Below are 23,993 nucleotides of genomic sequence, written 5' to 3' on the forward strand. Positions count from 1 at the left end.
GCCGGGCTGATGTAGTCTCTCCAAAGGTTTACGGTTTGACACTCGGGGTCCGATTCCCTACGGTAGCCACTTCGTTTTGCTTCTTCTCGGCTTTCCTATTCTCATCTAACTCTGTCCGTTTACATGAACTAGACTGCTATGTGAGGAACCCGCATTCAATACTACCGGGCCTTAAATATATGTGTGGACATATGATATAGCAAGACTAAGCTACTTCGTTCTACTAGGTTAGGATTCCTCGTAAGGAAACTCTTGCCGAAGACTTCGAATTATAGAGTTCGCACAAACATGCCTTCGATCCCCTTCGTGGTTGGCGACGGTAGCGGAATTCTAATACTGAGCTCCAATCGCGAGATATATCTGCGCCACTGCGGAGAAATATCCAGATACATACCTTCTTACGAACTTCAAGATCATCTGCTCTGACGGATATGACTCATTTACTTCGCAAGGAGTGGAAATCCTCTTCGCCTCATCGGTAGCAGAGCTGATCGTCTTACGCTTCTGGATCGTCCCCCAAGCCATGTTATCAAGACGATGTCAGCAGTTGAGTTCATTTGAGACAGCACCCTGTCTGTATGTCACGATACCTTTGAGCTGCGATACACACCGCTAAACGGAGATCACTCATAAGAAACGCTAATAGAAACTCGTGCAGTAGATACTATTGAGGAGGTCGTAAATTCGCTACAGTAAAGCAAAGTAAGCCTCTAATTACAGTATAACGATGAAAGAGTCTTCTGCTGATCATACTACATATACATCCGTCAGCTCTTGCTAGAACCTGGGTAGGTTTTCAAACGCAAGATCTGACATAGTAAGTTAGTTAGTAAGTGAGTAAGGGAGCCTCATATTTCACATCAAACCCGACCGAGGGCAGAATCTCGAGGTTGCTTGCATCGTAGCTTGTTGGTTAATGTCCACCGACTCTATCTATATGTTTACCGTAGGATCATGAGATAAAGTCATGTCGATAATGAATGTCTCGGCGTTTATTCTCCTCCAATTACTACGCTCCGCGTCGGTGAAGACATATCTAGGTTATACGTTATCCAACTCCACCATGTAGACATTGCGTACCGTATTTACGAACAATCTCAGACTTACGTGCGCATTCACGGAAACTTGCCTCGTCACTCTCTTCTACCTACGTGTACATATTTAGTCACTCGATTATTCGAGTAGTGCAGCGCGCCTTTTTTTTTTTTTTTTTTTTTTTTCACCGCCTTTATAAAGCACCTGACCTAAGTGCATCGTAAGAGATAATACAAATATAGATATAGTTGGATAAGTAACCATAATAAGAAGAAAAAAAGGGTCCATGTCGTGCACCGTACATACATGTAGTCAGCCTCATTACATGAATGACAAGAGCATGTGACTTATATGACAACGTCATTTAATTTAACATACCATAAGCATTGTGGTCACCTAATCCTTTCAGCTAGCTGGTAACCACATTGTAACTAACTACTGTGGATCATCATCATCATCATCTCATAGGGTTTGCTTTGCTTTCTTTCTTTCTTGTCTACCTGGGTAATCGTTGTCGCTTGCGAAAGATAAGGCAGGTAGGCAGGTAGTATAGCCCGGTCTGCACATGCCTCAACCGAGGTTATCCCTGCCCATTATATACAACACAATACTCTAATCATACCTTAATTGTGGTAATCGTTTGCCGCACATGATGAACAAGACACTTCTTTGTTACAACTGTACAAGGGCCTTGATGATGCATGATGGCCCTAACATAACATCATTGGCTCTCCTTGGCCCGGTACCGCTCCCTCGCTCCGCTCCTCCTCCATCAAGTCGATTATGTCATCAATGGTTGTGTCGAGGTTCTCCGCGCTTTGGCGGTCTAGACACTGCTTCAAGAGGCGGCGGTACTTGTCAATTTTCTCGCCTGTGCCAGATTGGCCCAGGGCAACAACATATTCCAGTTCTGCCTGCCTCTGCTTCTGGAGAAGTTCGTTGAGCTCGTGGGCGAGCCTCAGCCTGTCCTCATACGAGTCTTCACCTTGGTCCCCATTCATAAGGGCTAGGCTCTGCTCTACAAAGGCTTGTATATGGTACCGGCTCTGGTTGGCTAGAAGAGATAGGACTTGCTCTTGTGCTAGAGCGGAATCGCTGACCGCCTTCGCAGCCTCCTCTGGTGCCTCTAGGCTAGCCTCCAAGTCAGCGATGTGCTGACGTACAGCAGACAGTTCGTTTTGTGTGTTGCCTAATAACCGACGGGCCTCGTTCTCAGCCTCGACTTTTTCCTTCCATTCCTCTTCATAATTCCGAGCTAAATCTTGAAATTTCTCGAATACTAAAGGTGTTATCTTGTTCTGGATAGCATTAGCTGCGTCCGAATTATACGACACTGCAAGTTTTGTGACAGAATCGGATAATGCATCGCGGAATGAAACATGGCGTTGAGAATCAGGAGCGAACGGTGATGAAGACCGTTGTTGTGGGGCCCGCTCTCTCGTATTTCTGGTTGCATTTAATTCTTTGATGAGTTCATCAGCACGAACACCCTCTACGTTAGGGATATCCGATGCAGCTCCCCGACCAAGAAGTGCACGCACACATTTTCTTGCCTTCACTTTCGCAGCTAGATGTAAGGCCGTGTTACCGTTCTGGTCTTGTATGTCTAAAAGCTGGTGGACATAATTGGCATCATGAGTTTCTTGAAGCCTGTTCAAGATACTGTCTAGGTAATACCGGGAACAAGATTGGCTCTGTACACGACCACTCTTCATGATCGCAGCATGATGGATCACAGTACAACCCGTATCGTCGCGGATGGCGATGGTTTCGAAGAGTTCTTTCATCACCGCAGGAAAGGTTTGCTTCTCATAACAGTTGGTGAAATTAACAGACCGCATGAAAGGCGTCTCGCCTCGGATATTTTGAGCTCCTAGATTTGCCCCAAACCGCTTCAGTTGCTTGATGACATCGACATCTCCCATGGCACTGGCCCAGTGGAGAGCGCTATGCCGTTCGGAATCAATATACCAGTCAGGTTGGAAGTTTGGAGGAGGTTCGGGTCGGAAGGTAGGCTCCTCATTGCGGGAAAGGAGAAAGTAATCGAGCAGCTCGTCACCGTAGACGGAGTGCTGTTGTTCCGTAAGGTCTTGGATAGTCTCATCTCGGTTCCTCTTGCGATGACCCGTCGAAAAGTGGGATAGATCATGACGGTCGTCTTCTGCCATGTAAGACATAGAAGCGATAGTAATGTTGTCGGGTGTATCATCTTCGTTGATCGGTTGACTCTGCGTCTCAAATTCTTCTCTCGGCGGCTGTTGCGGAGGCGGTGGAAGGCCTGACATGTTTATGTTAAAGCCACGTTCTAGCTGGTCAAGGTGTTCATAAAGAGCTTACTGTTATTCCATTTGGGTACGGCGGGTTTCCGAGGTGCCTTGGGCTTGCTCGTGTGGCGAGGAGCAGGAGGCGGGCTTTCACCACCGGGTGTGTACTCGAAGATAGGCTGAAGTCGGTCGTAGATATTATTCCTCCGGGCGAGCTGCTCCCCTGATTCTAAGGGTATCCATGTGCCTTGGTATTTTCCGTAGCCGCCCTGGATCTTTTCATGTACATCTTTCTGGACTTCGCGTTCGAGAATACGAGTTCGGGCAGGCTTATCGAAGCCAGCACACTTGAGAATATGAGTAGCATTGATCCAATTGTCGGATCGCCGTCGCATTACATGCTCCTTGAGCTCTGAGCCAAACTGAAACTCATAGACGGGGATCTAAAGATTCGCGGTGGGGGTTAAACCAAGGATTCCGAGGAATAGATCAGAGGATAACGACTTACACCACTGTATGTGGCACTATATATGCCAGGCTCGGTAGACTTTGCCGGCGCTGCTGGTTGGGGGGGCATGCTGACTGTATGTTCGGCGTCTTTGCTGCTGCGTCGATGCCTCTCTTGCTTCTGTCTCTGTGTGTGGAAGCAGTGACAGCTAACTTAGAGAGAACTAACAAGAGTTTGCAGCAGAGCACACTCCTCGGTATAGGCCGTGCGACGAAAACACTGGTCCAGACTTGGGCTGACCGAATAGCAGAGCTGGGTGAGAGCAACTGAGCAGGGGAGGGTAGACGGATCTATGTTGGTCAAAAAGGGGACGCGGGCTAGGGTATTGATGTAAGTGACATTACTCAATTGCATCAGGACCTATGATGTGTGAAATTGCATAATACATGCCCTTTGGCGATGATGGATATGGTGGATGTTCGGTTGATGGATTTGTGACATGGCACTGGCCGTCTGTGTCAGCAAGAACGCGCCTGCGAGCCAATTCAAAGTGAGGTGAGGGAGGTGGTGAATGACCCAAGACCAAGACCCAAGACGCGACCGTAACACGCGTTAATGAGTGTGGCACTTGACCAAGTTGGGAGCGTTTTTTGTGGAGCGAACAAGGGTTCGTCGCTTCTGCTAGTGCCGCTAATCTGCGCTAATGCTACTGGTCAGATTCTGGTGAAGGACCAGCCTATTTCGCACAGGTCGGGAATGTCGTGCAGCTATCAAATCACTGCCAGAATGGGACTGAAATGGACTGAAATGGACTGAAATGGGAAGAGAGATACCTGCCCGTTATAAGCATATATCGAGATAGGGACTTATCTGCTAATCTGCGCTACCTAATCTATGCTCATCCGCCAGCTCTGGCTCTCCGCAACCCCTCCTTATTAAGCATTCCTCTCAGAGCTCACAGTAGATACCTACATACCTACCTAGTACATAGTACATAGTAGGTAGTCTAGTGTCACAAGTTGACGCTAATAGCGGGGTATCTCTCCCTCTGTAGGGGAAAAGTTCAGCACTTGTCACGTGTGAGATTTGGGGATTAGGGACCTGGATGAGTCGACCGGCCCCCCTACCTCTGCTACGAACGGCCCTGAGTCAACCGAACTGCAGTACTGAAGGTCCGATCTCGTGCCTTACTGGTGCCCCTCCTTCTGTATATCTGTTTTTTTTTTCTTGTGCCGTCCCTCTCCTGCGCAGACATCCCGCCGAGTTGATGCGGGTCTTTCGTGTTGTTTCCCGACCCTCATTAGCTGGTCGTAGAAGCTATCATCACCATCTCTACCATCGTATTGGGCAGTCTAGACTATCGTCTACTCCAAAAATATCTGTCCCGTTTAGCCCTTCCCTTCCATCTCCCCTTTCTCTCCGTCCCTATAGCAAATCGTCCGAGATACAGCCCCCAATCATGACGACTACGGCCACCACTCTGAAGGGCCAGCCCCTTGATCGCGCCACATTGGATGCCATGCTGAGGCGGCGCATGTTCTATACCCCCAGTTTTGAGGTATGCATAGAGACTATGTCGCTATTTCCTATTCCTATGGTTTATATACGTATCTTACAGAGTACTAACATTGTCGCCTGCAGATTTACGGCGGTGTTTCTGGCCTTTACGACTACGGCCCTCCGGGCTGCGCACTGCAACAAGGTGTCGTCGATGCTTGGCGCAAACACTTTATCCTCGAGGAGGACATGCTAGAGGTCGACTGCAGTGTTCTAACCCCTCATGAGGTGTTGAAGACAAGTGGTCACGTCGACAAATTCGCTGATTCCATGTGCAAAGACCCTCAGAATGGCGAGATCTTCCGTGCCGACCACTTTATCGAGGAAATTCTCGAGAACCGACTTAAGGGCGACAAGGAGGCGCGCGGCCAGAGGATTGCCGCCAAGGAAGCGGACCCCAAGAAGAAGAAGAAGGTTAAAGGAGCTGTTGTGCCTATCAAGCTGGACGATGCGGTTGTCAAGGAGTATGAGGAGGTCCTAGCCAAAATAGACAACTACAACACACAAGAGCTTGGCGAGTTGATTCAGAAGTTCAACCTCAAGAACCCGGCCACCGGAGTCCAACCATTGCCGCCAGTCGACTTCAACCTCATGTTCAAAACGAAAATTGGTCCGAGCAGTAACCTTCCTGGCTACTTGCGCCCCGAGACAGCCCAAGGCCAGTTCTTGAATTTCTCCAAGCTGCTCGATTTCAATCAGCAACAGATGCCTTTCGCTTCTGCTTCCATTGGCAGATCTTACCGAAACGAAATTTCGCCTAGGTCTGGCTTGCTGCGTGTACGAGAATTCCTTATGGCAGAGATTGAGCACTTTGTAGACCCCCATGGTGGTAAGAAGCACCCACGGTTCGACCAAGTCAAAGACGTCGAGTTAGTACTCCTGAATAAGGAGACACAGCTTTCTGGAAAGACGGATGTTCAAAAGGTCACCATTGGTCAAGCTGTAGCAAACGGTACCGTCGATAACGAGACCCTTGGTTACTTCCTGGCTCGCATCCACCTCTTCCTCAAGAATATTGGTGTTGACCAATCCAAGATTCGTTTTAGACAGCATATGGCGAACGAGATGGCCCATTATGCTGCAGATTGCGTAAGTGACTACCCTTTCCCCGGAGTTTCGAGAGAAAAACTATTCCACAAACGCTGGCCACTGCGCTGCTCAGTCTTAGGCGATCGAGCTTTATGAGGCTACCAGATACTAACCAGGCCTCAATTCTAGTGGGATGCTGAATTATTGACTTCCTTTGGCTGGATTGAATGCGTTGGCTGTGCTGACCGCAGCGCGTATGACTTGAGCGTACATGCAAAGAAGACAGGCGCCTCACTCATTGTTCGTGAGCGACGCCCAGAACCCATCAAGGTAACAGAGTGGGAAGTAGAATTAGAAAGGAAAAAGTTCGGCCCTCATTTCAAGAAGGATGGCAGAGCTGTAGAATCTGCTTTATTTGCAACAAGCCAATCAAAGAGGGAAGAGCTTGCAAAAGCCCTAGATACTGATGGCTCCTTAACCATTGAGGTTGATGGTGTTGCCGACGGCAAGGTATCTGTGCCTAAGGAGCTCATCAAGATTGAGCAGCGGACAAGAACAGAGAATACTCGGGAATTCGTGCCCAATGTTATTGAGCCTTCCTTCGGTATCGGAAGAATACTCTAGTAAGTTCCATCATTCATTTCCAACCAACACTCAGTGTCATTTTCTAACCTTGAATCTTCCAGTGCACTCATGGAGCACTGCTACTGGACACGTGCTAGCGAAGGTGGTGACGAGGCTCGTGGTGTGAGTATCTTGCCTTGTCTGACGTGTTGTCTTCCCGCTTATCGTGGATCAGGTTTTGTCATTCCCTCCTACTGTAGCGCCCACAAAGGTCCTCATTGTACCCCTCTCCAGCAACGATGTCTTCCGACCATTCTGCTATGAGCTATCCCAGAAGCTCCGTAAAATTGGAATTTCTAACCGCATCGACGATACTTCGGCAAGTATCGGCAAGCGCTACAGCCGTAACGATGAACTTGGCACACCCCTAGGTATCACGATCGATTTCCAGACCGTTCAAGACAAGACAGTCACTTTAAGAGACCGAGATTCAACGAGCCAAGTTCGTGCTGATACGGAGACAATCATTGCTGCCATCCGTTCTATGGTCGATGGTGACAAGTCATGGCGAGATGTTGAATCTGAACTACCAGCTTTCGTTGGACAAGAGACTGAGGTTACTGTTCGATAAGACCGAACTATTTCCGGTCCGAGTAGCTCTGTCTGTCCTTGTCCATCAATATACGGCGTCGCGAGCCTTCCACTTCGTGCAACCCCGATGCCCAGTGGGTAGAGTGTGCGGCAAGATGAACTTCAGCTGTTCCATTTTTGTCTCGAGCACCAACTCGTTTACGAAGACTATCTTCTGGTTCTCGGCTTGACCTGTGATGCTTTGTATGGACAGAACATGTCACCCTTGCTATTGCGAGCGTGTCCTACTAACTCGATACAACGTCTAAAAAGTTTTGGTGGAAGGGTGAAAGACGGACTGATATTCAAATTAATCTACCTACCTAGGTAGCACATGTGTGACGAGTTACAAAATGTCTTTGGCGAAACTGAGTATAGCTATAGAGGGTTGAGAGATATCCAGACAACTCAAATTTGATAGATCTACTCGGATTTTGACTAGCCGTGACCTAAGCCGTGATATTTACTCTCTTCCAAAGTACGCCTAGGGGACAGCAAAGATTGAAGAGATATGAGGTCTACTTCTAATTACGCTAGGTTACTGAACACTCCGCCCATTTGCAAAGCCCCACGAAGCACGAAACGCCTATCGGCCGTTACGCCATTATGGCCCCCATAATTAAAACCAATCCCCAACGTTGGTTCGGCGTTTAAAACTGCCCAAGCTGAAAGTAGTGAGGGGGAGAGGAGTATTAGTAAATGCACGAGCTGCACTGAGTTAAATAAGCACCTATCCAGGTAAACATGCTATCACCGAATCGGCGGTAGGACATTGCAAACCTAATACTTTGTCTGGTGGATGATTTTACCGCCGAATAACGGCGACGTCATTGATGTATGTTTAGTCAGCCAGTCAGAGGTCAGTCATACATGCTGGGGAAGTATCAATAACGCCGTCAACGGTTTCCCCTCGTCTGCCCTTCGCTATTCCCGCGCGCCGAATGTAGGGTTAACACCGGTGCCTACCTACCTCGTACAGAAAGATACGGTTGGTACCCGCAACACGTAATAACGCCTTTTGTAGCTCATGGTCTCGGTCGTATGTATGTATATATGTATATAGAGTTATAGATTTGGAGGTAGGTATACAAGTATAAATATACGTGGTATCATTACAAGACCCTCATTTCAGGAAGGAGACTGGTTGAACTCTCTTTCTATTTACCTTCTTAATCCATCTTCACCACTTTTTATCCCGACACGTCCCCTCCTGACATCCCGCCTCATCTTTTAAATCAAACACAGATACACGCGCGCGCGCAGATACAGACACACAAACACAAGTCACAATGCCTCTCATCCCCTCTTCCCCGCGAGACCGCATCATCCTAGGTCTCATGACCTTCGGCCCGGACGCCCAGGCCGGCGCCCGCATCACCGACGTCGGCGAGTTCCGCCGCGTGCTCGACCGCTTCCAGGAGCGCGGGTATAACGAGGTCGACACCGCGAGGGTGTACACGGCGCGCAAGCAGGAGGCGTTCACTCGTGAAGCGGGCTGGAAGGAGCGCGGTTTGACGCTCGCCACGAAATTCCAGTACCCTGGTAACGATGGCGACCACGCGCCGGAGAAAATCGTGCAGAGTCTAGAGACTAGTTTGAGCGAGTTGGGGACTGATTGTGTTGATGTGAGTTTTATATCTTTGGCTAACTACGATATGGTGTAGTATTTTTCTTAACTTTTCTCGGCTGGCTATTGAGGAGCGTGGACTTGATGGAATGCTGATTAGTTTGAATTTCAGATCTGCTATCTCCATGCCGCGGATAGGGCGACGCCTTTTGCTGAGACCCTCGAGGCCGTGGATAAGCTGCACAAGGCTGGCAAGTTTGTCCGCCTTGGTCTGTCTAACTTCACGGCCGCCGAGGTTGCTGAGGTCGTCATGATTTGCAAGTATAACGGGTGGGTGCGGCCTACGATCTACCGTAAGTCGACCCCGTGCTGTTGTTCATTCACCAATGGGCGATCCTGCGCCTATGTGGTTCAAGTGCGACTGAAACTGATATCATTTCATCTTGATATGCTGGGACAATCGCTAACGCTTCATTTTGCAGAGGCTATGTATAATGCCATTACACGCGGCATCGAGCCTGAGTTGGTCCCCGCTTGTCGCCGATATGGCCTTGACATCGTCGTCTATAACCCCAGTACGTATTCTTAGATCTTTCTTGCCCATATTTCCTAAGATTGTAGGATATGATCTCGTGTATATGCTTATGGACGTTTCCCACTAACCTTGGTACTGTACAGTCGCGGGTGGTCTGTTCAGCGGTAAAATCAAGAGCAAAGATATGGACGTACAAGAGGGACGTTTCAGCTCCAACAACCCGACAGGCGCCAATTACCGCCAGCGCTACTTCAAGGACAGCACGTTCCGCGCGTTGCAGACCATCGAGAAAGCCGTGGAGAAGCACCCCGGTCTAACTATGATTGAGACAGCACTACGCTGGGCCGTACATCACAGTGCGCTGCGCATCAAGAACGGCGGGGGCGATGGTATTTTGATTGGTATATCGTCGTACGACCAGCTCGATGGGAATCTGGATGCCCTGGAGAAGGGGCCGCTGCCAGAAGATGTCGTGCAGGCTCTTGACGAGGCTTGGATGATTTCCAAAGCGGATGCGCCGAATTACTGGCATAAGGACTACGTCTATAAATATGATACACAGAAGGCGCTGTTTGGGGCTGGGGCTAAATAAATGGGTTGTACGGAGAGTATATAAGTATATTGATACCTTACCTTAATAGAACCAATCGCCTTTGCAAATAGCCCGATCTGTCAGAGCAGAGTAGAGCATAGCATAGCATGAAGACTTGTCTCTTGTGATGGGTTTGGTGATAGAGACACCTGACCTGCGTGGCATCTCCTGTTCTGTCCTACATTATATGCTTGACCGGCGCGGCGCAGTATTCTCACCGACCGCAAGCGAAGAAACTCCCATATGACATATCACATCACGATGTTCATCCAGTCGGGTCTTTACAGTAGTCTCCGAGTTAAGCGCCTGTTAAAATGAGTTGCCAAGTAGCTGCTTATCGCAAGTATGCGTACTTACACTCGGCGTGATCTCTGAAGCTTGCCGTATCCTTACTATGTATGTACTACTGTATATAGGATGCACATCGTTATCGTAGAATAAGGTCACCTCACCCACACCAATCAGCTGGTACCTCTGATGGTGTGCGCGGAATTGAAGCCGATGGGGGGGTGTTGGGGTTACCTTGTGTACACTACCAAGCAGGTACATGTACAGCCTCAGGTACTACATACCAGATACATACCTCTGTAGGTACTCGCTAGTGTAGTGGGTGATACGCTATCCATAAATGGTCAGCCCCTGACACTGCCCCAGAGTTAGCTTACTTAAGGCAGGAGGTAATTATGATCCCCAGGTACCTATGTACCGTACTGTACGTCAACTGTGCAGCATCTTTGATCCACGGTAATGGGTTCATTAACCCTGTTATGGCCCTGTTATGGCATTTTGAGAAGAAGCGCATTTCTAGTTCCTGCTGTTACATTATATAACAGTTGCAACTCCCGATGATGGATAAGAATTAATGGCTTCAAAGATGCAGAGTGTCGTTTTCTGATATTATTCTCTGATATATAGATACATAGGTACTTATATAGGCACCTATGCATACTAAGAGTTTAAATCATTATAACTAAAACTCTACATCGATGAAATGGAATGCATGTACCTACCACATACTTTGGACTCACTGCTACAGTCGCACAAGACCTTTATAAGCATGGACAGATACTTTCATGACTTAAGTAGGTACATATGTACTTGCTTACTTAAGTAACTTAGGTGTAGTTAATTGGGAACCTCTCGCATATGTCTTCTACCATCTGACATCTGATACCTCCCTCACATTTGACAATTGCGCCCCACCACCTGAATCCCTGTCATACCTCTTACCTACTGTATGTACATCTCACAAGCCGCTTCCTCTGCCTTTCTTCTGCCTTTCCAACATCTGACCCACTGACCCAAGACTTGCGACTTGCAACTTGCATTCTCACGCCCCCCTCGTGTCTTATTAGTCTCTTATCTTTTGTACACTGTTGTCCTGATGCCGCTGCTACCGATGAACAACCTGTAGTCCCTATCTGTGCCTTTCTATTCTTTGCTTTTCCTATCTTGTATTATTATCTAGTATCTACTTATATACCCCTGTCGACAGTTCTGTATAACCCCATGTGATGCATTCAAATGACAACATACGCCTGTCCAGCCTTTCAAAGGACACCAGTTCATATCTGCAAGATTCTCGGGCCAATGGCAGTTCTACGTCACCAGCCGGTACGTTCAATCAAAGGAACATCCCGCCTTATGTGCATCCACAGTACATGCAAGCCACACTCATTCTGTTGCTGACTCTCCGGATGCCTCTCCTTTAGACCTCCCTTTCCATGATACTCCCGACCCTTCCCACTTCGATGAGGTAAAGAAACACTTCGACCACGACTCGGACGAGGAATACACCGACAAGATGATGTCTGAAAGAGACGGCAGGCCTTCCCTTGCCCTTCCTACCGACGGTCAGTCGGAAATGCCCCTGCTGGAGAAGGATGATGGTCGAGACCGTGGCCGTTCCCGGCATCACGATGACCTGGAGTCCCGGGCCACGTCAGGTCTTCATCCCGTCGCCTCGACATCCTCTACTACGGGCCGGCCGGCACTGACTCCCCGTGCCTCGGACGTGCGGTCACACTCTCCCGAAACTCCGGCTCATGCTACAGCTCGCAAGAAATACCTGCTTGCCGCCATGTTTCTGGTGGTGTGTCTCGTGTCCTTTGTCGTCCAGGCCGAGCTCGGTCGTTATGTCCAGCACGAACTGGGTTGGAACAAGGCCTACTGCATGCTGTACCTCACACACGGCTCGTGGGTGCTTCTTTGGCCCGCTCAATTGCTCATCCTACGGTTGGGAGATCGCCATATATCCTGGTCGACGTTCTGGCGCCGGCACAAGGATCTCCTTCGCTCTACCGCGCACATGGTCGCCGAACAGAGGCTCGACATCCCTCGGCGCCACCTCCAACCCACCCCTTACATGTACATGGTACGCGCTACCGCCGGTATCGCGAGCTGTCTCACCCTTGGGGGCCTAACATGGTACGTCGCCGTCAACATGACCAGTCCAGGCAACCTCACTGCGATATACAACTGCTCCACTTTCTTCGCCTATGCTTTCAGTGTCCCGCTGCTTAAAGAGAAACTCCGGCTGGATAAGTCGCTTGCTGTCCTTGTTGCCATTGTCGGCGTTCTCGTTGTTGCGTACGGTGATTCTCGTGACCCAGGCCACGCTTCCGATGCAGGCACCAGGTTACTTGGCAATCTCATCATCGGTGTCGGTAGCGTCCTTTACGGTCTTTACGAGGTTTTGTATAAGCGGTATGCCTGCCCGCCAGATGGTGCCGAAGCCTCACGCGGCGTCATCTTCGCGAACACATTCGGCTCCTGCATTGGCCTGTTCACTGTGCTCGTACTCTGGATCCCGTTACCGATCCTACACATCCTCGGCTGGGAAATCTTCGAACTGCCGTCTGCTAGCACGGCCTTCTACCTCTGGATCAGTGTCATTATGAACGCTACTTTTGCAGGCAGCTTCCTCGTGCTTATCTCGCTCACGAGCCCCGTGCTTAGTTCCGTCGCTGCGCTGCTCACCATCTTCATCGTCGCCATCGCTGACTGGTTGGTTACGGGCGAGGCATTATCTTTTGCTACCCTGGCTGGCGGCGCCATGATTGTAATCGCGTTCTTGGTTCTCAGCTGGAGTACTTGGCGCGAGATGACGGAAGAAGCGGCCACGAGCAAGACGGCGTATGTCGAGGCGCCTAATGACTGGGATAGCGATGACGATGCGTCCGACTAAACCTGGTGGCTGGCCTGCGTGCTTAGATTGCATATTGCGTTGTAATACCCTTGTCTGCTCGCGCAGATCTATCCCTTCTTACCTTTGTATATAAGTAGACTATCCTTTTTTCGATCCCTTTTCGACCGCACTTGGTCGCGCCGCATTTATTAGGTCGAGGATAGCTTGTCATGACGCTCAAGCTTTTGGATTCATTCTTGCCGCCCGCTTTCACTTGTCTGTTTTCTTTTTCTCGTTTCTTATCTTTACGGAATATGCAGTGTATATAGGTAGATAAACCAGGTACGTACAGGTTTAGGCATAGGTATGGGGTGTAGGTTTAGGTATCATACTATTACTACTACTAGGTGGAATAGAAAGGGGCAGGTAACACGGCATTTTCGGTGGCCTGATATAGTATAGCACTACAATACTGCCAAACACGAAATGGTTTGGCTGTTCGGTTTTCATCGGGATTCATGGCGGGGGAGGCATTGCAGATCGTCTGTTTGGAGACATCCATACCTTTATTGGAACTATGCAGAGGAGGCGAGATTAAGCGAATCATTACTACGTTTTGCGAGCGAGTGACAGGTCGTGTGCTGGAAACCCGCTCGGCTACGTACTTATATATGGACCTTTCATGTTTGCCCAGATATCCCATCCATCCGTTCTAAACTTGCTCGATTCTGATGCCGCTTGCCCTGCGTTGCTTCTGCTTTGCTTTGGGATATACTATAGTAAGTATGTGCTAGTTAATATAACACTCCCACAACGCATGGATTACGTGGATTTCATGACCAGATTGTTATGAAGGATATGACGATGGCTACATATGTAGATCTTCTCGAGAAACTCTTGAGGGTTTATTATTCGCGTGTTGACTTCTTTGATTGATTGTTTATTCGTTTGCTAACCTTGGATGGACCTATATAGATGTCGTTGGTCGTAACGTCGTTAATGCTAATGCACCCTGTTGTTCCCGTTTTCCCTCCTCTTTTCTATTGTAAATCTTTTCGTTTTTTTTTTGTCTTTTTTTCCCCTCCTTTTCACCTCGTTTTCTCTTGTCATGTTTGCTCGCACACTTTTGTTTTTGTAGATATGGATGCGGCGCGGGTTTGTGGGTGGAACGAAGTTGGTCAGGAGCTTTTTGCGTGACTAAAGCCCTCTCTTTCTCGCTTTAGGAAGTTATTTGTCCACGCGCACGATCCGTCCCTCGATCCGTGGCGCAATGGCCCGTGTCCAGTCGACCTCGAACTCGTCGGCGCGCAGCTCGTCGCCGGGCTTGCACTCAACGCCTGCGAGGCGCGCCCACTTGCTGAAGACGCGCCGCATGGTCTGCATCTCGGCGTCGAGATCCTCGATGGTGTTCTCCCTACGCTGCTCGTCGTTATCCTCGTCCTCGCTGTCTGACTCGTCGATCGGGTGTGTGAGGCTTGCGCGGCGTTCGCGGATCCTCTCGGGCTTCCATTCTTCCCAGCCCCCGTTTTTGGAAACAGCAGGTGTGGGTTTGGTGTTTGTGGGAGAGGAGGGTGAGGCTGTGTAGTGCGGGTGGTTCGCGCCTACTTTGCTCGTCACGCTGCTCCAGTGCCGCCCCATGCTCGCGCCCCAGTGCTTCCATTGGCCCACAACCTTGAGAGACATGAAATACTGTCGGAGCATCATCGAAATTAGGATGCCGTTTTCTTCAGAGACTATCTCCTCGGCTACCCCGCCCTCGGGCTCCACGAGTAGACTGTCGTACCCGTCCTTGCCGCGCGCCATGTAGCCGCGTGTGACGAGGACGTATTTCTTCCCCATGTCAATTGGCTCGCCGCCGATAGAGGCTGAGACTATACGCGAGCCGGAGGGCTTCGTTGCGTCGAATGAGAACTTGATGTTGGATACCTGCGGGAACCGGCCCTCGAGCGCAGGATATTGGGATACGCCATTCTCGAGAGCGTCCCAGATTGCTTTCCCGAGGACTCGGATGACCACCACTGGATCCTCAAATGGGAAGCAGCTCATGATGTCTTTCAGTAAGATGGGGCCTGGTGGATAGACCTGGTCGCCTCGAATGGTGCCGGATGCCATCAAGCTGCAATCCCCCGAGTAATAGTGCAGCATGATATCGCAGACAAAGTTAGCGATGTTGCTTTCTTGTAACCGGACGGTGCGGAAGCGGGCATCTAAGGGCGCAGCTGTGTAGCCGACGGGCTTTTGAAGCTTCTTTTTGATATTGGCTGTTGACGCCTCAACTATCTCTAGTGTAGGACCATGTTGTGGGATTTCCGAGGTGACGTCTCTGCGGGTTATGTCGATGTCCCACCGCCCTGAGCCATCGGATTTCCGCCTTGCTTCGATGTAACTCAGCTGTTTGAAGTCGGTGCCGGATCGTAACACATGAGTCCCTTTGATAAAGCTATGGTTGTAGTAGTGGTCGTGGCCGCCCAGGATGATATCGATTATACCATCGGTTTGCTCGGCTAACTTGTTGTCGTTGGGCTCGCGCATATGCGTCAAGGCGATAACTATTTCTGCTCCCTCTGCACGTAGCTGCGGGACAAGTTCTTTCGCCGTCTGGCTCGCTGATTTGTAGATGAGGTCGGGCGGTAAGCTGTTAATGGTGGCCAGCCACTCCCTTTCACCGAGGCCGATAAGCCCAATCTTGACGCCATTCGATGATGTGATCATGAGTGTCTTTCTACAATTGCCAATTGGGACATCTTCACCTAAGGCTGGACTGACAGGAAGAAATGTCAGCACGTCTCATGTGAAATTCCATTAAGAGATACCAAGGACATCACGAGGTGGACAATGTCAATCAAGTGATGAGAGAAGTGACAGAAGAAATTCATACTCTAATACATTCGCAATGAGCCACTATCCAGCATAAGGGTCAGCAATCTCCTGGTGTTATCATCTGAGAAGGGACGCATGCCGGGGAGTGAGAAAGTCTCGAGAGTGGTATAAGTGCAATAAATTGCAGCGCTGAGGAATGCATACCGGAAAGTTGCATTTTGAAACTAGATGCCTGAACTTGCGGACACCAAAGTCGAGATCATGATTCTAGAGATGTAATTAGATGCTATTCATTGCATTAGGAAGACTGCAAAGGGTGTACAGACCCCTAAAGCCGCTGCATCTGTTCCCGCATTGTTCAACAATGAAATCATATGATCGCCTAATTAGTTCAATTCAGGGTTAGCCATTAGTCTTGAGTATGTAGATCGACTCGTCTCATCCCCTGCCATATATACTTTTACTTCTGGATGAGGTGATAAGCCTTGCTAAGGAGGAGGTAGACATACCTTTCGTTACCGAGCTCTCTGGACTGGGATTGAAGGCATCGCCGGAAAAGAAGGTAAGGAGATCGGGTTGGCCCTCGAACTGCGGTCCTTTGCGGTAATGCTCTGTCAGACTCATGAATCTCGCAACACCGCCAACTGGCTCGCTCGAGGACGAGTCAACGTGATAGACGTCATTATAATGGAGAATCCGGAGGTCTGGAGGTCCGCTATTCCCAGCACCCGAACTGTACGTGACGGACTCGTTTGGTGGTGGTGGATTCTTCCGTTCAGGCATTGTATTGTGATGGTGATGGTGATGGTGCTGTTGGTGTTGGTGTTGGTGTTGTGCTGTTTGCGTGGGCACAAGCGGTCCTATACAGGCATGAAAGCAAGAATGACGTTAACAATCCCAAGCTGGAGGTCGGTGCGGTGCCCTTTTGTATCTATTCTCGTCTATGCCCAAGAGGTGACACGCCAGCGCCTACTTTCACCCTTACCTATCAGCTCTTCTATCAAATATCAACGATAGGTAACGGGCTTGTGAGAAGGAGGGGTCCCCGATCGTGTGCCATAAGCCCCATACTGCCGTGTCCAGGCACACAACCAATCAGATCTTTCCAATTACCTACCCGCAGTGGGTTGAAAGCGCTTTCCTGCAGCTGTCTATGCTTGAGAGTGCACCGCCACTTCAAGAATTGGAAGATCATGGGCCTGTCCTCGAAATGCTGGCACCACCGGATCGATTCCTTCACAGCTGATGCATACACAGTAAGAGGCGGGAGAGCTAAGTATGCAGATAAATCCCCTGTATCATATCTGTGCTGCTTACATAAGGACTTTGGTTGGTGGGGCACTTGCTATGTAAATACAGTAATCTACCGATTACCTAACCTGTGATGTAGGAGAATAGGGCCGCTTCTTTCACATTGAACTTGTGATTTCTACGTTGCCGATTATATACCGACCGATTGCTGGCCTCAAAGATAGCGTGGGTATAGTTCACGGAAATCAGAATTGTGTTGGTTGTGCTTCTTCGGCGTTGGACAACAGGGCTCGCTTACGGCTCGCCACTCATAGCGCATTACGTGTACTTGTTATCTAGACATCACGCTCTCAAGATCTATCGAATAGAGAATATTTCCTCTCTTTGATATTCATCTGATTCCGGTGGTATCTCCTACTATGTAGAGCATCATCATAATTATCATATGATACCCTGTACTCATCACCCTGGAGTATTATCAAGCCGAAAATTAACTTGTTCCAACTACATGTTCTCGATCACTAATTATGGCTCACCTGGCCAGATCGAATCTGCGAGCTGTCTGACGAGCTTGAGCTTGGCAATCATATCATCTCTTGTCACCGAGTTTCCAAGATGGTGGCTTGCGAACCCACATTGAGGGCTGACGCTAATCCTCTTCAACGCCTCCTCGCGTGTCTGTCCTGAGCCCTGTGCGATGATGTCGGCAGCTGAGAACACACGTCCCCTCATCTCTTCCAGATCCTCCAGCTCTGGGAATTTACTAGTGATGACGCCCAGCACGACGTTCTTGTTCGTCGGGAGTTCCTTGAGCGGCTCGAACGTGCCCGCTCGGCTTGTGTCATATTCCAGGAAGTACGTGTCTGCGTTGATGTCTTTGAATAGCTTCGTCGCGATCCGATCATAGCCGCCCTCCGAGAAGTGCTTGCTGTATGCGAAGTTGCCTCGGCAAAGATGGATGCCGAGGTGCATGTCGGAAGGCCGTGAAGAAATGCAGTCGTTGTATAGCTTGACATATGAGTCGAAAAGCGCGTCAGGGTCCTCACCGTCTGTCTTGAATCCCGCAATCATCTTCTCCGAACAGAAATCTGTGCCGTAGGAGGGCCATTTGTCAGTGGCTTAGACACGGGACGAGATAGAGCTGGTCTTACAAGCTAGATTCGGGTCGTCGATGGTGACATTTCGTACTCCATTGTCATATAGAGTCTGAAGCTCTGTTGCGTATGCCACGGCCAAGTCTTTGAAATATTCTTCATCGTTGGCATACACGCTCTGCGGATACGCCATTCCCTTCTTGTAGCGCAAATGATACCTAGTTTTTGTTCAGCCTCGAAGCCTCAAACTGCTGATAGCTGAGAGGCGGAGACGCGAAAAATGGGTGATGGAAACTCACCAGTTCGGGGCAGCGAGTGTGATCTTGAGATCCTTGACACGATCAGCAGGCACAAGGTTCTTGAGATAGTTCCAGTCTTTCAGGTAACTACTGCCTTTGTGCTTGATCTTGCCAGTGCAAACGACGGACTCGCCCGGTTTGTGACCTGCCTCGGCTATAGTTGGGAATGGTTCATTAGCATGGAGCTTCGCAACATTTCCGTGTCAAAATCGACTTACTGAAGGCAGCAATGTCCGGGACATACATGCGGAACATCCCCCAGTCAGGTGCCACAATCTCTTCAAAGCCCTCAAGATTCGGGAAGAATGTGCCCCAAAACTGATGGCGACGATACTCTCCATCGTTAATGGCATGGAATCCCAAATCTAACTGTAGCTTGACTATCTCGTTGATAGCCTTATCCTCGATTTCATGCAACTTTTCATCGTTAGCAATCTCGAGGGCCTTAGCATTGTCAAGTTGAAGTCGTCTCTCAGTCAACTCAACAGGACGTAGAAGTGAGCCTAGATGCTCAGCCCGGAATGGGGGCCGTTGCTTGTTGCCGACCATCTTGTCTTATGGTGAGATAGACCCTGTCCGATCTACGTATATGTAGTATATATGAGATCCAGTTAGACTTATAGTGAGAAAGCCAACTGAGCAATATATGCGTTAGGGCGCCAGAGTCAACTCCAATTACTATGACAGGAAACTTGGACGGGATGGAAGAGAGGAGGGGTTAGGACTTTATACAGAGATTCAGAAAGAAATCCCTCTCTCCATGCGGTACTAAATCGATCAGCTCTCTGACCATGTTTTGCCGTGGCATGTCTCTTGTCATTTCAGGATCTATTACCCGAGAGCCAAAGGAGATACTATGTACCTATTGTGGACACTCTCACTGCTGCCGTCGCCGCCACTTCGTACCTAGCGTGGGGCGTATTGGCGGCAAGCCGAAGAGTGCACGATACCTAGGATCCCCGCAAGCGGTGACCATCATATTCCGTCACCAACAGTAGCACCACCCGCAGTCATCTCCTTAGTGTAGTGTCATACAACCGAATAGAGGGGATCTTAGATGTTAGATGTCTTGCATGCGGTAGTGATGCGCGACCTTGGACACTTAGGCAACATGTCTGAGAAACCAGCCAACAACCAGTACCTGCGCCAATGAGAGATCCCACCAGCCCTGCACGGGTCTACTGTACTTCATCAGCCTGGACGAATCCTCCCATTTTACCAGAAGAGCCCAGCAAGCGAGCAAGCGGACAACGGGGGCTACTGCCCACAGCAAGCAGTGACGGTCTGAACGCCGGAGGCCCAACTCGCCGTGGCGAAAGGGAGGGCTAGCAGTACACTACCACACTAAAAGTCGTCCGGCCTCGAGCAAACGGTGAAGTTGGGAACGAAACCAACCCGCAGCATCCCTGCCAGCCCCGCCTTTGTCAATGCTGACTTTACCGTGGACTTGCATTGCCCGACACGTAACCGGGTTAGACGAATCGCCCATTGATTATCCGGTAGTTGCGATTGATGGAGATCCCAGGTTTGCGCATCTCGAGTGCCACGGCTTAGCTTGTGTGCCAGGGCTAAAAGCGTAAGCAGGCCGAGACAAAGCCCGCCTATCGCGCTGTTACGTGAAGGGGCCGTCGTGACGTATACTTGGTCCTCGGAGGGATCAATAAATAGATACAGTACCCTAGGTAGCCTTTTTTGCCTCACCTGTCGCCTTCACCTTGTCTGCTGCTGCTGCAGTGGGCGATGTCTCCCACGTGGAATCTCCTCCGGCCGGTTGGACTAGAACCATGCAACATTTCGGTAAGGGATGGGAATGGGGCCGAGTCCCTTTTTGTGGTCGGCGACAGGGGGGCGGCACTTGGGCTACCTAGGTCTAAATATTGCGGGGAGGACCATCTATGGCGTCTTGTAGTTCAATATGCTAGTTTCGCTTAGGCATTCAACCCCTCTGCGGCCGTTGAGCTGCGGGGTCAATATGGAGGCCTTTCCGTCTTCCGCTATGAGGGTTTGAAGAAGTGTGATTGAGGGTTCAAGAGATAGAATAAAGCCGTTTGTTGAAGACCTAGCACCAGGGGGTTTGTCTCTTTGATGATATATACATAGTCAGGGGTCTTTAATGTTAGCTCAGTACCAGTGTTGTAATCAAAGTTCAACCAGAATATAATCACTATCTCGTCGTAGGATAACTAGTCATGCTGAATGCAGAACTAATGCGTAATTGAGCTTCAACCGATATATCAAGATTATTGGAATATGGGGGAAGCATCAAGCTACTATTAACGACCCCGGAGGTGGGGTAGCTAGGAAACGTAAACCTAACGAAGCTGGAAACCTGAGCCTCTTTGTACACTTCAATATGCCGTCGCCGATCAACAAGATATAGAAGAATGCCTTTTCTAGAAGCTTGAACCGGGCATAGTTCCTACAAGGTTGGCCTGCCTACATCGGGAAGCTTCAGGTGGGCCAGGGTCTGGAGGTTGCCGGTCGCTGGCTAGACCGCAAGCAACATTCCTCTATTTGGGCTTAAACTAGGCTTCAGGCTGTAAACTGTGTTGGATATCCTCCAGTAACGATAGCTCCGTTGGCGTGGTCGGCACTTGGTTTTGTGCTCGAAGATCCACACGCTTCTGATTTGGTACCAATCTGTAGACATCAGTGCTCTTGTCTGCGCTCGCAAGGAGCACTTTCAGGACGGGGCCATGGGACTCATGCATTAGGTTGATATCTGTCAAGTCTCTCAATACCTCGACGAGGTAGTCCAGGTCGTCTTTCCAGTTCGAATAACTCGTCTCATAAAGCGAAATTCCGTCAACAACGCAGTAAAGTACAGTTTCTGAAGGCAGTTGGCGGAGTAGTTTCTGGAATAAGAAGCATAGTGCGTCGATCCTATTCTCCTGGATATCAGACAGTAGAGTATCAGCTTCGTTGATAAACGTAAGGTCCGGTGCTTGTCCCGGCCAGGATACCAGAACCTGGCCGATTAAGCTCCGGACAATGCCGGAGGGCCCCGTTAGGATGTCTTCTGGCTCTGTGTGCGCTCCGCAGGCGAAGAAGAGGGCGATGCTTTGGATAGGAGGCATAGTGAACTGATCTTGCATGTTCCATAGGGCCTGTACGAGCATGGCGCAAAATACAGACATTGCAGATATTTTGCCTCTCGTGTCATGTCCATCCACTAGTAGAATGTCTGAGGTTGTAGCACTGAGCCATCTCGGGAAGTAGGGTGCTGATTTTAAGTAGGCTGCTTGCCTTAAAGCTCTGTCACTGAACTGGTTGCATTTGCGAAGAATTTCTCCATGATCATTCAAGCTTTCCAAACATACTGGCTCTCCACCTAAGGCTTCTAGTAGATCATCTAAGCTGGGTTGTATTGTTAGACTTTCTCCTGTTCCTATGGTTTGCGCACGAGGAAGGGCCGGGAGGGTTTGCCACGGAGCTTGTGGGATCGTTCCTTCGAGCGGATGTCAGCACTCAACTGTCTTATATATCAAAAGCCGCAATGTGTAGCGCTAACCTTGATTATCAAAATCCTTGGTTCGACATCTTTCTGCCAACATTCGATACAGACCATTCAAAATAGCCATAGTGGCCTCGTCTGTAATTTCTTTGATTTGACTTTCCCGAATTGTGGCGTATCTCTCACGAATTGCTTCGAGAGGCTCATTCAAGCCACCAATCAATGACTTCAAGTCTTGGCGAATCTCTGATACTTCAGATCGGACAATGTTGAGGTTCGAATGGATGTTGTCTGTCGTTTTCGCTGTCCGAGCGTCCCTGCTTCTCTCTAGATTATGTACGTATTCATTAAGCTTTCGAACCGTCTCGTTGACCGGTTGAATACAAGCATCGACGTCCTTAACTTGATCGCCTAAGAGTAGTTTTCCCATCCTAATAACGCCTAACATGTTGCAGGCATCAAGTTAGCACTCATACCACCCCAACTAATTATTGGGTAGTGTCCGTACGTACGAGTTTCTGACTCCTTTCTGTTGAGAATTCTGATTAGTCGTGGTATAGATGCTGTAAGCATGCTATAGAAGTCATCGATGCAGGCTTTTACACCTTTTTCGTGAGGGAACAGCCTCTCTAATGAGTGCACACGAGCTATGGTCTCCGGTATAAGTTTGAAGCAGTGGAAGACTTTCTCACAAGCTTCGGATCGCCTCTTGACTGCCTATATATCCGGATATTAGCAATCTCGAGCAGTATTATCCAGGAAATGATGGAGTACACCAAGCACCTGACGTGTTACCACCCGTTGAATACAGCTAAAGGGGTAAATGGCAGTATCAACCTACATTGAAGATGACGAGTAATCCGCCTTTGAGTAAGCCCAAGCCGTTGTCATTAGGAATAGATTCCAACAAGGGGATTTAGTTTCGACTGATCGCTTCTCCCTTACGTATAGTAGCTCTAGCCGGGTTTCCACGAGCTTTCTCGTAGTAGATTGTAGTCGCACTGTCAAGTTGTTCTAGGACGCCCTGCCATGTAGACCATTTGGAGTTAAACTCGTGTTTATTCTGTTGGAGGTATTGGTTGATCGCGCTTTCCAAGTCCCTATTTCAAGTTGTTTAGAAATTATTCTATTACTTTGATATGGAAAATTGTTAAATCCGAAAGGCAAAGGATAACTCACTTTTGACTACCTGGCCGACGCCACACCGAACGTTGTTCATCGTATGTCGCCGGTGTTGCCAGGCTGGAAGAGATTGAAACTGCACCATCGGAATTTCTCCAATAATCAAACGTGGATACTTCGACCCTGTCACTCATAGTTCTTACCAGAGTCTGAGGCAGATTGTTTTCTAGTTCCATCCCAGTCGCCATGCCTGTCGACATTGTGTTTGGGTGGCGAAGTGTCATTGACGCTGGTAGCTATTTATTTCTGTTTGTTGGAAAACTCCCTCTCTGGACACGGCACATAAGAGAAATGTCACTTTAGACCCTCTAGGCATCGATATGACTGTAGAAGGAAACTGACAGGGGAGATGCGCTTGGTTGGGGGGGGGGGCTGATGCAACCCATCATATGCAACTAATCCGTTCATTCCTTAATGAAAACTACTCTCGCCTGCCTCCGGTCTCTAAGATTGGCTCGGAGGGTTAACATGCTACAATTCAGGGCCTAGTCGAGAAGCTCAAGTATCCAATAGTGGGAGGTGTGGCGTCGTTTTCTCCAATGGCT

At 49.2% G+C, this 23,993-nt stretch overlaps 6 protein-coding genes across 6 annotated transcripts; 2 read left to right on the forward strand and 4 right to left on the reverse strand.

The window, feature by feature from the left end:
• Positions 1–1,189: 1,189 nt before the first annotated feature.
• Positions 1,190–4,304, reverse strand: F5B22DRAFT_594814 (ANK-repeat protein MBP1). The gene is made up of 3 exons (XM_047974069.1): positions 3,808–4,304; positions 3,373–3,742; positions 1,190–3,313 (listed from the first exon to the last, which is right to left on the reverse strand). Exons 1-3 carry the CDS (start codon positions 3,874–3,876, stop codon positions 1,746–1,748), a joined length of 2,007 nt encoding a protein of 668 aa, XP_047833963.1. The 5' UTR covers positions 3,877–4,304; the 3' UTR covers positions 1,190–1,745.
• A 710-nt stretch (positions 4,305–5,014) lies between these two features.
• On the forward strand, positions 5,015–7,528 carry F5B22DRAFT_634322 (glycyl-tRNA synthetase; the record flags this gene model as incomplete). The annotated part of the gene is made up of 5 exons (XM_047976967.1): positions 5,015–5,305; positions 5,389–6,393; positions 6,523–6,956; positions 7,020–7,080; positions 7,133–7,528. 5 exons carry the CDS (start codon positions 5,015–5,017, stop codon positions 7,526–7,528), a joined length of 2,187 nt encoding a protein of 728 aa, XP_047833964.1.
• A 1,288-nt stretch (positions 7,529–8,816) lies between these two features.
• F5B22DRAFT_634323 (NADP-dependent oxidoreductase domain-containing protein) lies at positions 8,817–13,408 on the forward strand (the record flags this gene model as incomplete). The annotated part of the gene is made up of 6 exons (XM_047976968.1): positions 8,817–9,152; positions 9,267–9,447; positions 9,577–9,669; positions 9,773–10,199; positions 10,658–10,764; positions 12,042–13,408. The coding sequence occupies 6 exons, from the start codon at positions 8,817–8,819 to the stop codon at positions 13,406–13,408; spliced, it is 2,511 nt and encodes an 836-aa protein (XP_047833965.1).
• Positions 13,409–14,560: 1,152 nt separating this feature from the next.
• F5B22DRAFT_511377 (Metallo-dependent phosphatase-like protein) lies at positions 14,561–17,059 on the reverse strand. Its single transcript, XM_047972536.1, has 5 exons — positions 16,678–17,059; positions 16,495–16,550; positions 16,373–16,435; positions 16,227–16,249; positions 14,561–16,109 (listed from the first exon to the last, which is right to left on the reverse strand). The coding sequence occupies exons 1-5, from the start codon at positions 16,949–16,951 to the stop codon at positions 14,576–14,578; spliced, it is 1,950 nt and encodes a 649-aa protein (XP_047833966.1). The 5' UTR covers positions 16,952–17,059; the 3' UTR covers positions 14,561–14,575.
• Positions 17,060–17,732: 673 nt separating this feature from the next.
• On the reverse strand, positions 17,733–19,661 carry F5B22DRAFT_511463 (5-methyltetrahydropteroyltriglutamate-homocysteine methyltransferase). Its single transcript, XM_047972537.1, has 4 exons — positions 19,031–19,661; positions 18,813–18,966; positions 18,571–18,731; positions 17,733–18,507 (listed from the first exon to the last, which is right to left on the reverse strand). Exons 1-4 carry the CDS (start codon positions 19,359–19,361, stop codon positions 17,945–17,947), a joined length of 1,209 nt encoding a protein of 402 aa, XP_047833967.1. The 5' UTR covers positions 19,362–19,661; the 3' UTR covers positions 17,733–17,944.
• Positions 19,662–21,337: 1,676 nt separating this feature from the next.
• On the reverse strand, positions 21,338–23,648 carry F5B22DRAFT_643533 (uncharacterized protein; the record flags this gene model as incomplete). The annotated part of the gene is made up of 6 exons (XM_047978288.1): positions 21,338–22,260; positions 22,324–22,707; positions 22,779–22,983; positions 23,108–23,130; positions 23,212–23,366; positions 23,446–23,648. The coding sequence occupies 6 exons, from the start codon at positions 23,646–23,648 to the stop codon at positions 21,338–21,340; spliced, it is 1,893 nt and encodes a 630-aa protein (XP_047833968.1).
• Between the last annotated feature and the right edge of the window lie 345 nt (positions 23,649–23,993).

This window comes from Xylaria bambusicola, assembly GCF_022495145.1.
Source record: "Xylaria bambusicola strain CBS 139988 unplaced genomic scaffold F5B22scaffold_7, whole genome shotgun sequence".
Lineage (NCBI taxonomy): Eukaryota > Fungi > Ascomycota > Sordariomycetes > Xylariales > Xylariaceae > Xylaria > Xylaria bambusicola.

Coding starts and splice junctions, on each gene's coding strand:
- F5B22DRAFT_594814 (XM_047974069.1), bottom strand. CDS start 3,876: ATGCCCCCCCAACCAGCAGCGCCGGCAAAGTCTACCGAGCCTGGCATA. Junction 3,743..3,807: donor ATAGTGCCACATACAGTGGT/GTAAGTCGTTAT, acceptor GCGAATCTTTAG/ATCCCCGTCTATGAGTTTCA. Junction 3,314..3,372: donor CGTACCCAAATGGAATAACA/GTAAGCTCTTTA, acceptor TAAACATGTCAG/GCCTTCCACCGCCTCCGCAA.
- F5B22DRAFT_511377 (XM_047972536.1), bottom strand. CDS start 16,951: ATGCCTGAACGGAAGAATCCACCACCACCAAACGAGTCCGTCACGTAC. Junction 16,551..16,677: donor AGAGAGCTCGGTAACGAAAG/GTATGTCTACCT, acceptor TGAACTAATTAG/GCGATCATATGATTTCATTG. Junction 16,110..16,226: donor CTCATTGCGAATGTATTAGA/GTATGAATTTCT, acceptor TCTTCCTGTCAG/TCCAGCCTTAGGTGAAGATG.
- F5B22DRAFT_511463 (XM_047972537.1), bottom strand. CDS start 19,361: ATGGTCGGCAACAAGCAACGGCCCCCATTCCGGGCTGAGCATCTAGGC. Junction 18,967..19,030: donor CCCGGACATTGCTGCCTTCA/GTAAGTCGATTT, acceptor TCCCAACTATAG/CCGAGGCAGGTCACAAACCG. Junction 18,508..18,570: donor CGACGACCCGAATCTAGCTT/GTAAGACCAGCT, acceptor CCTACGGCACAG/ATTTCTGTTCGGAGAAGATG.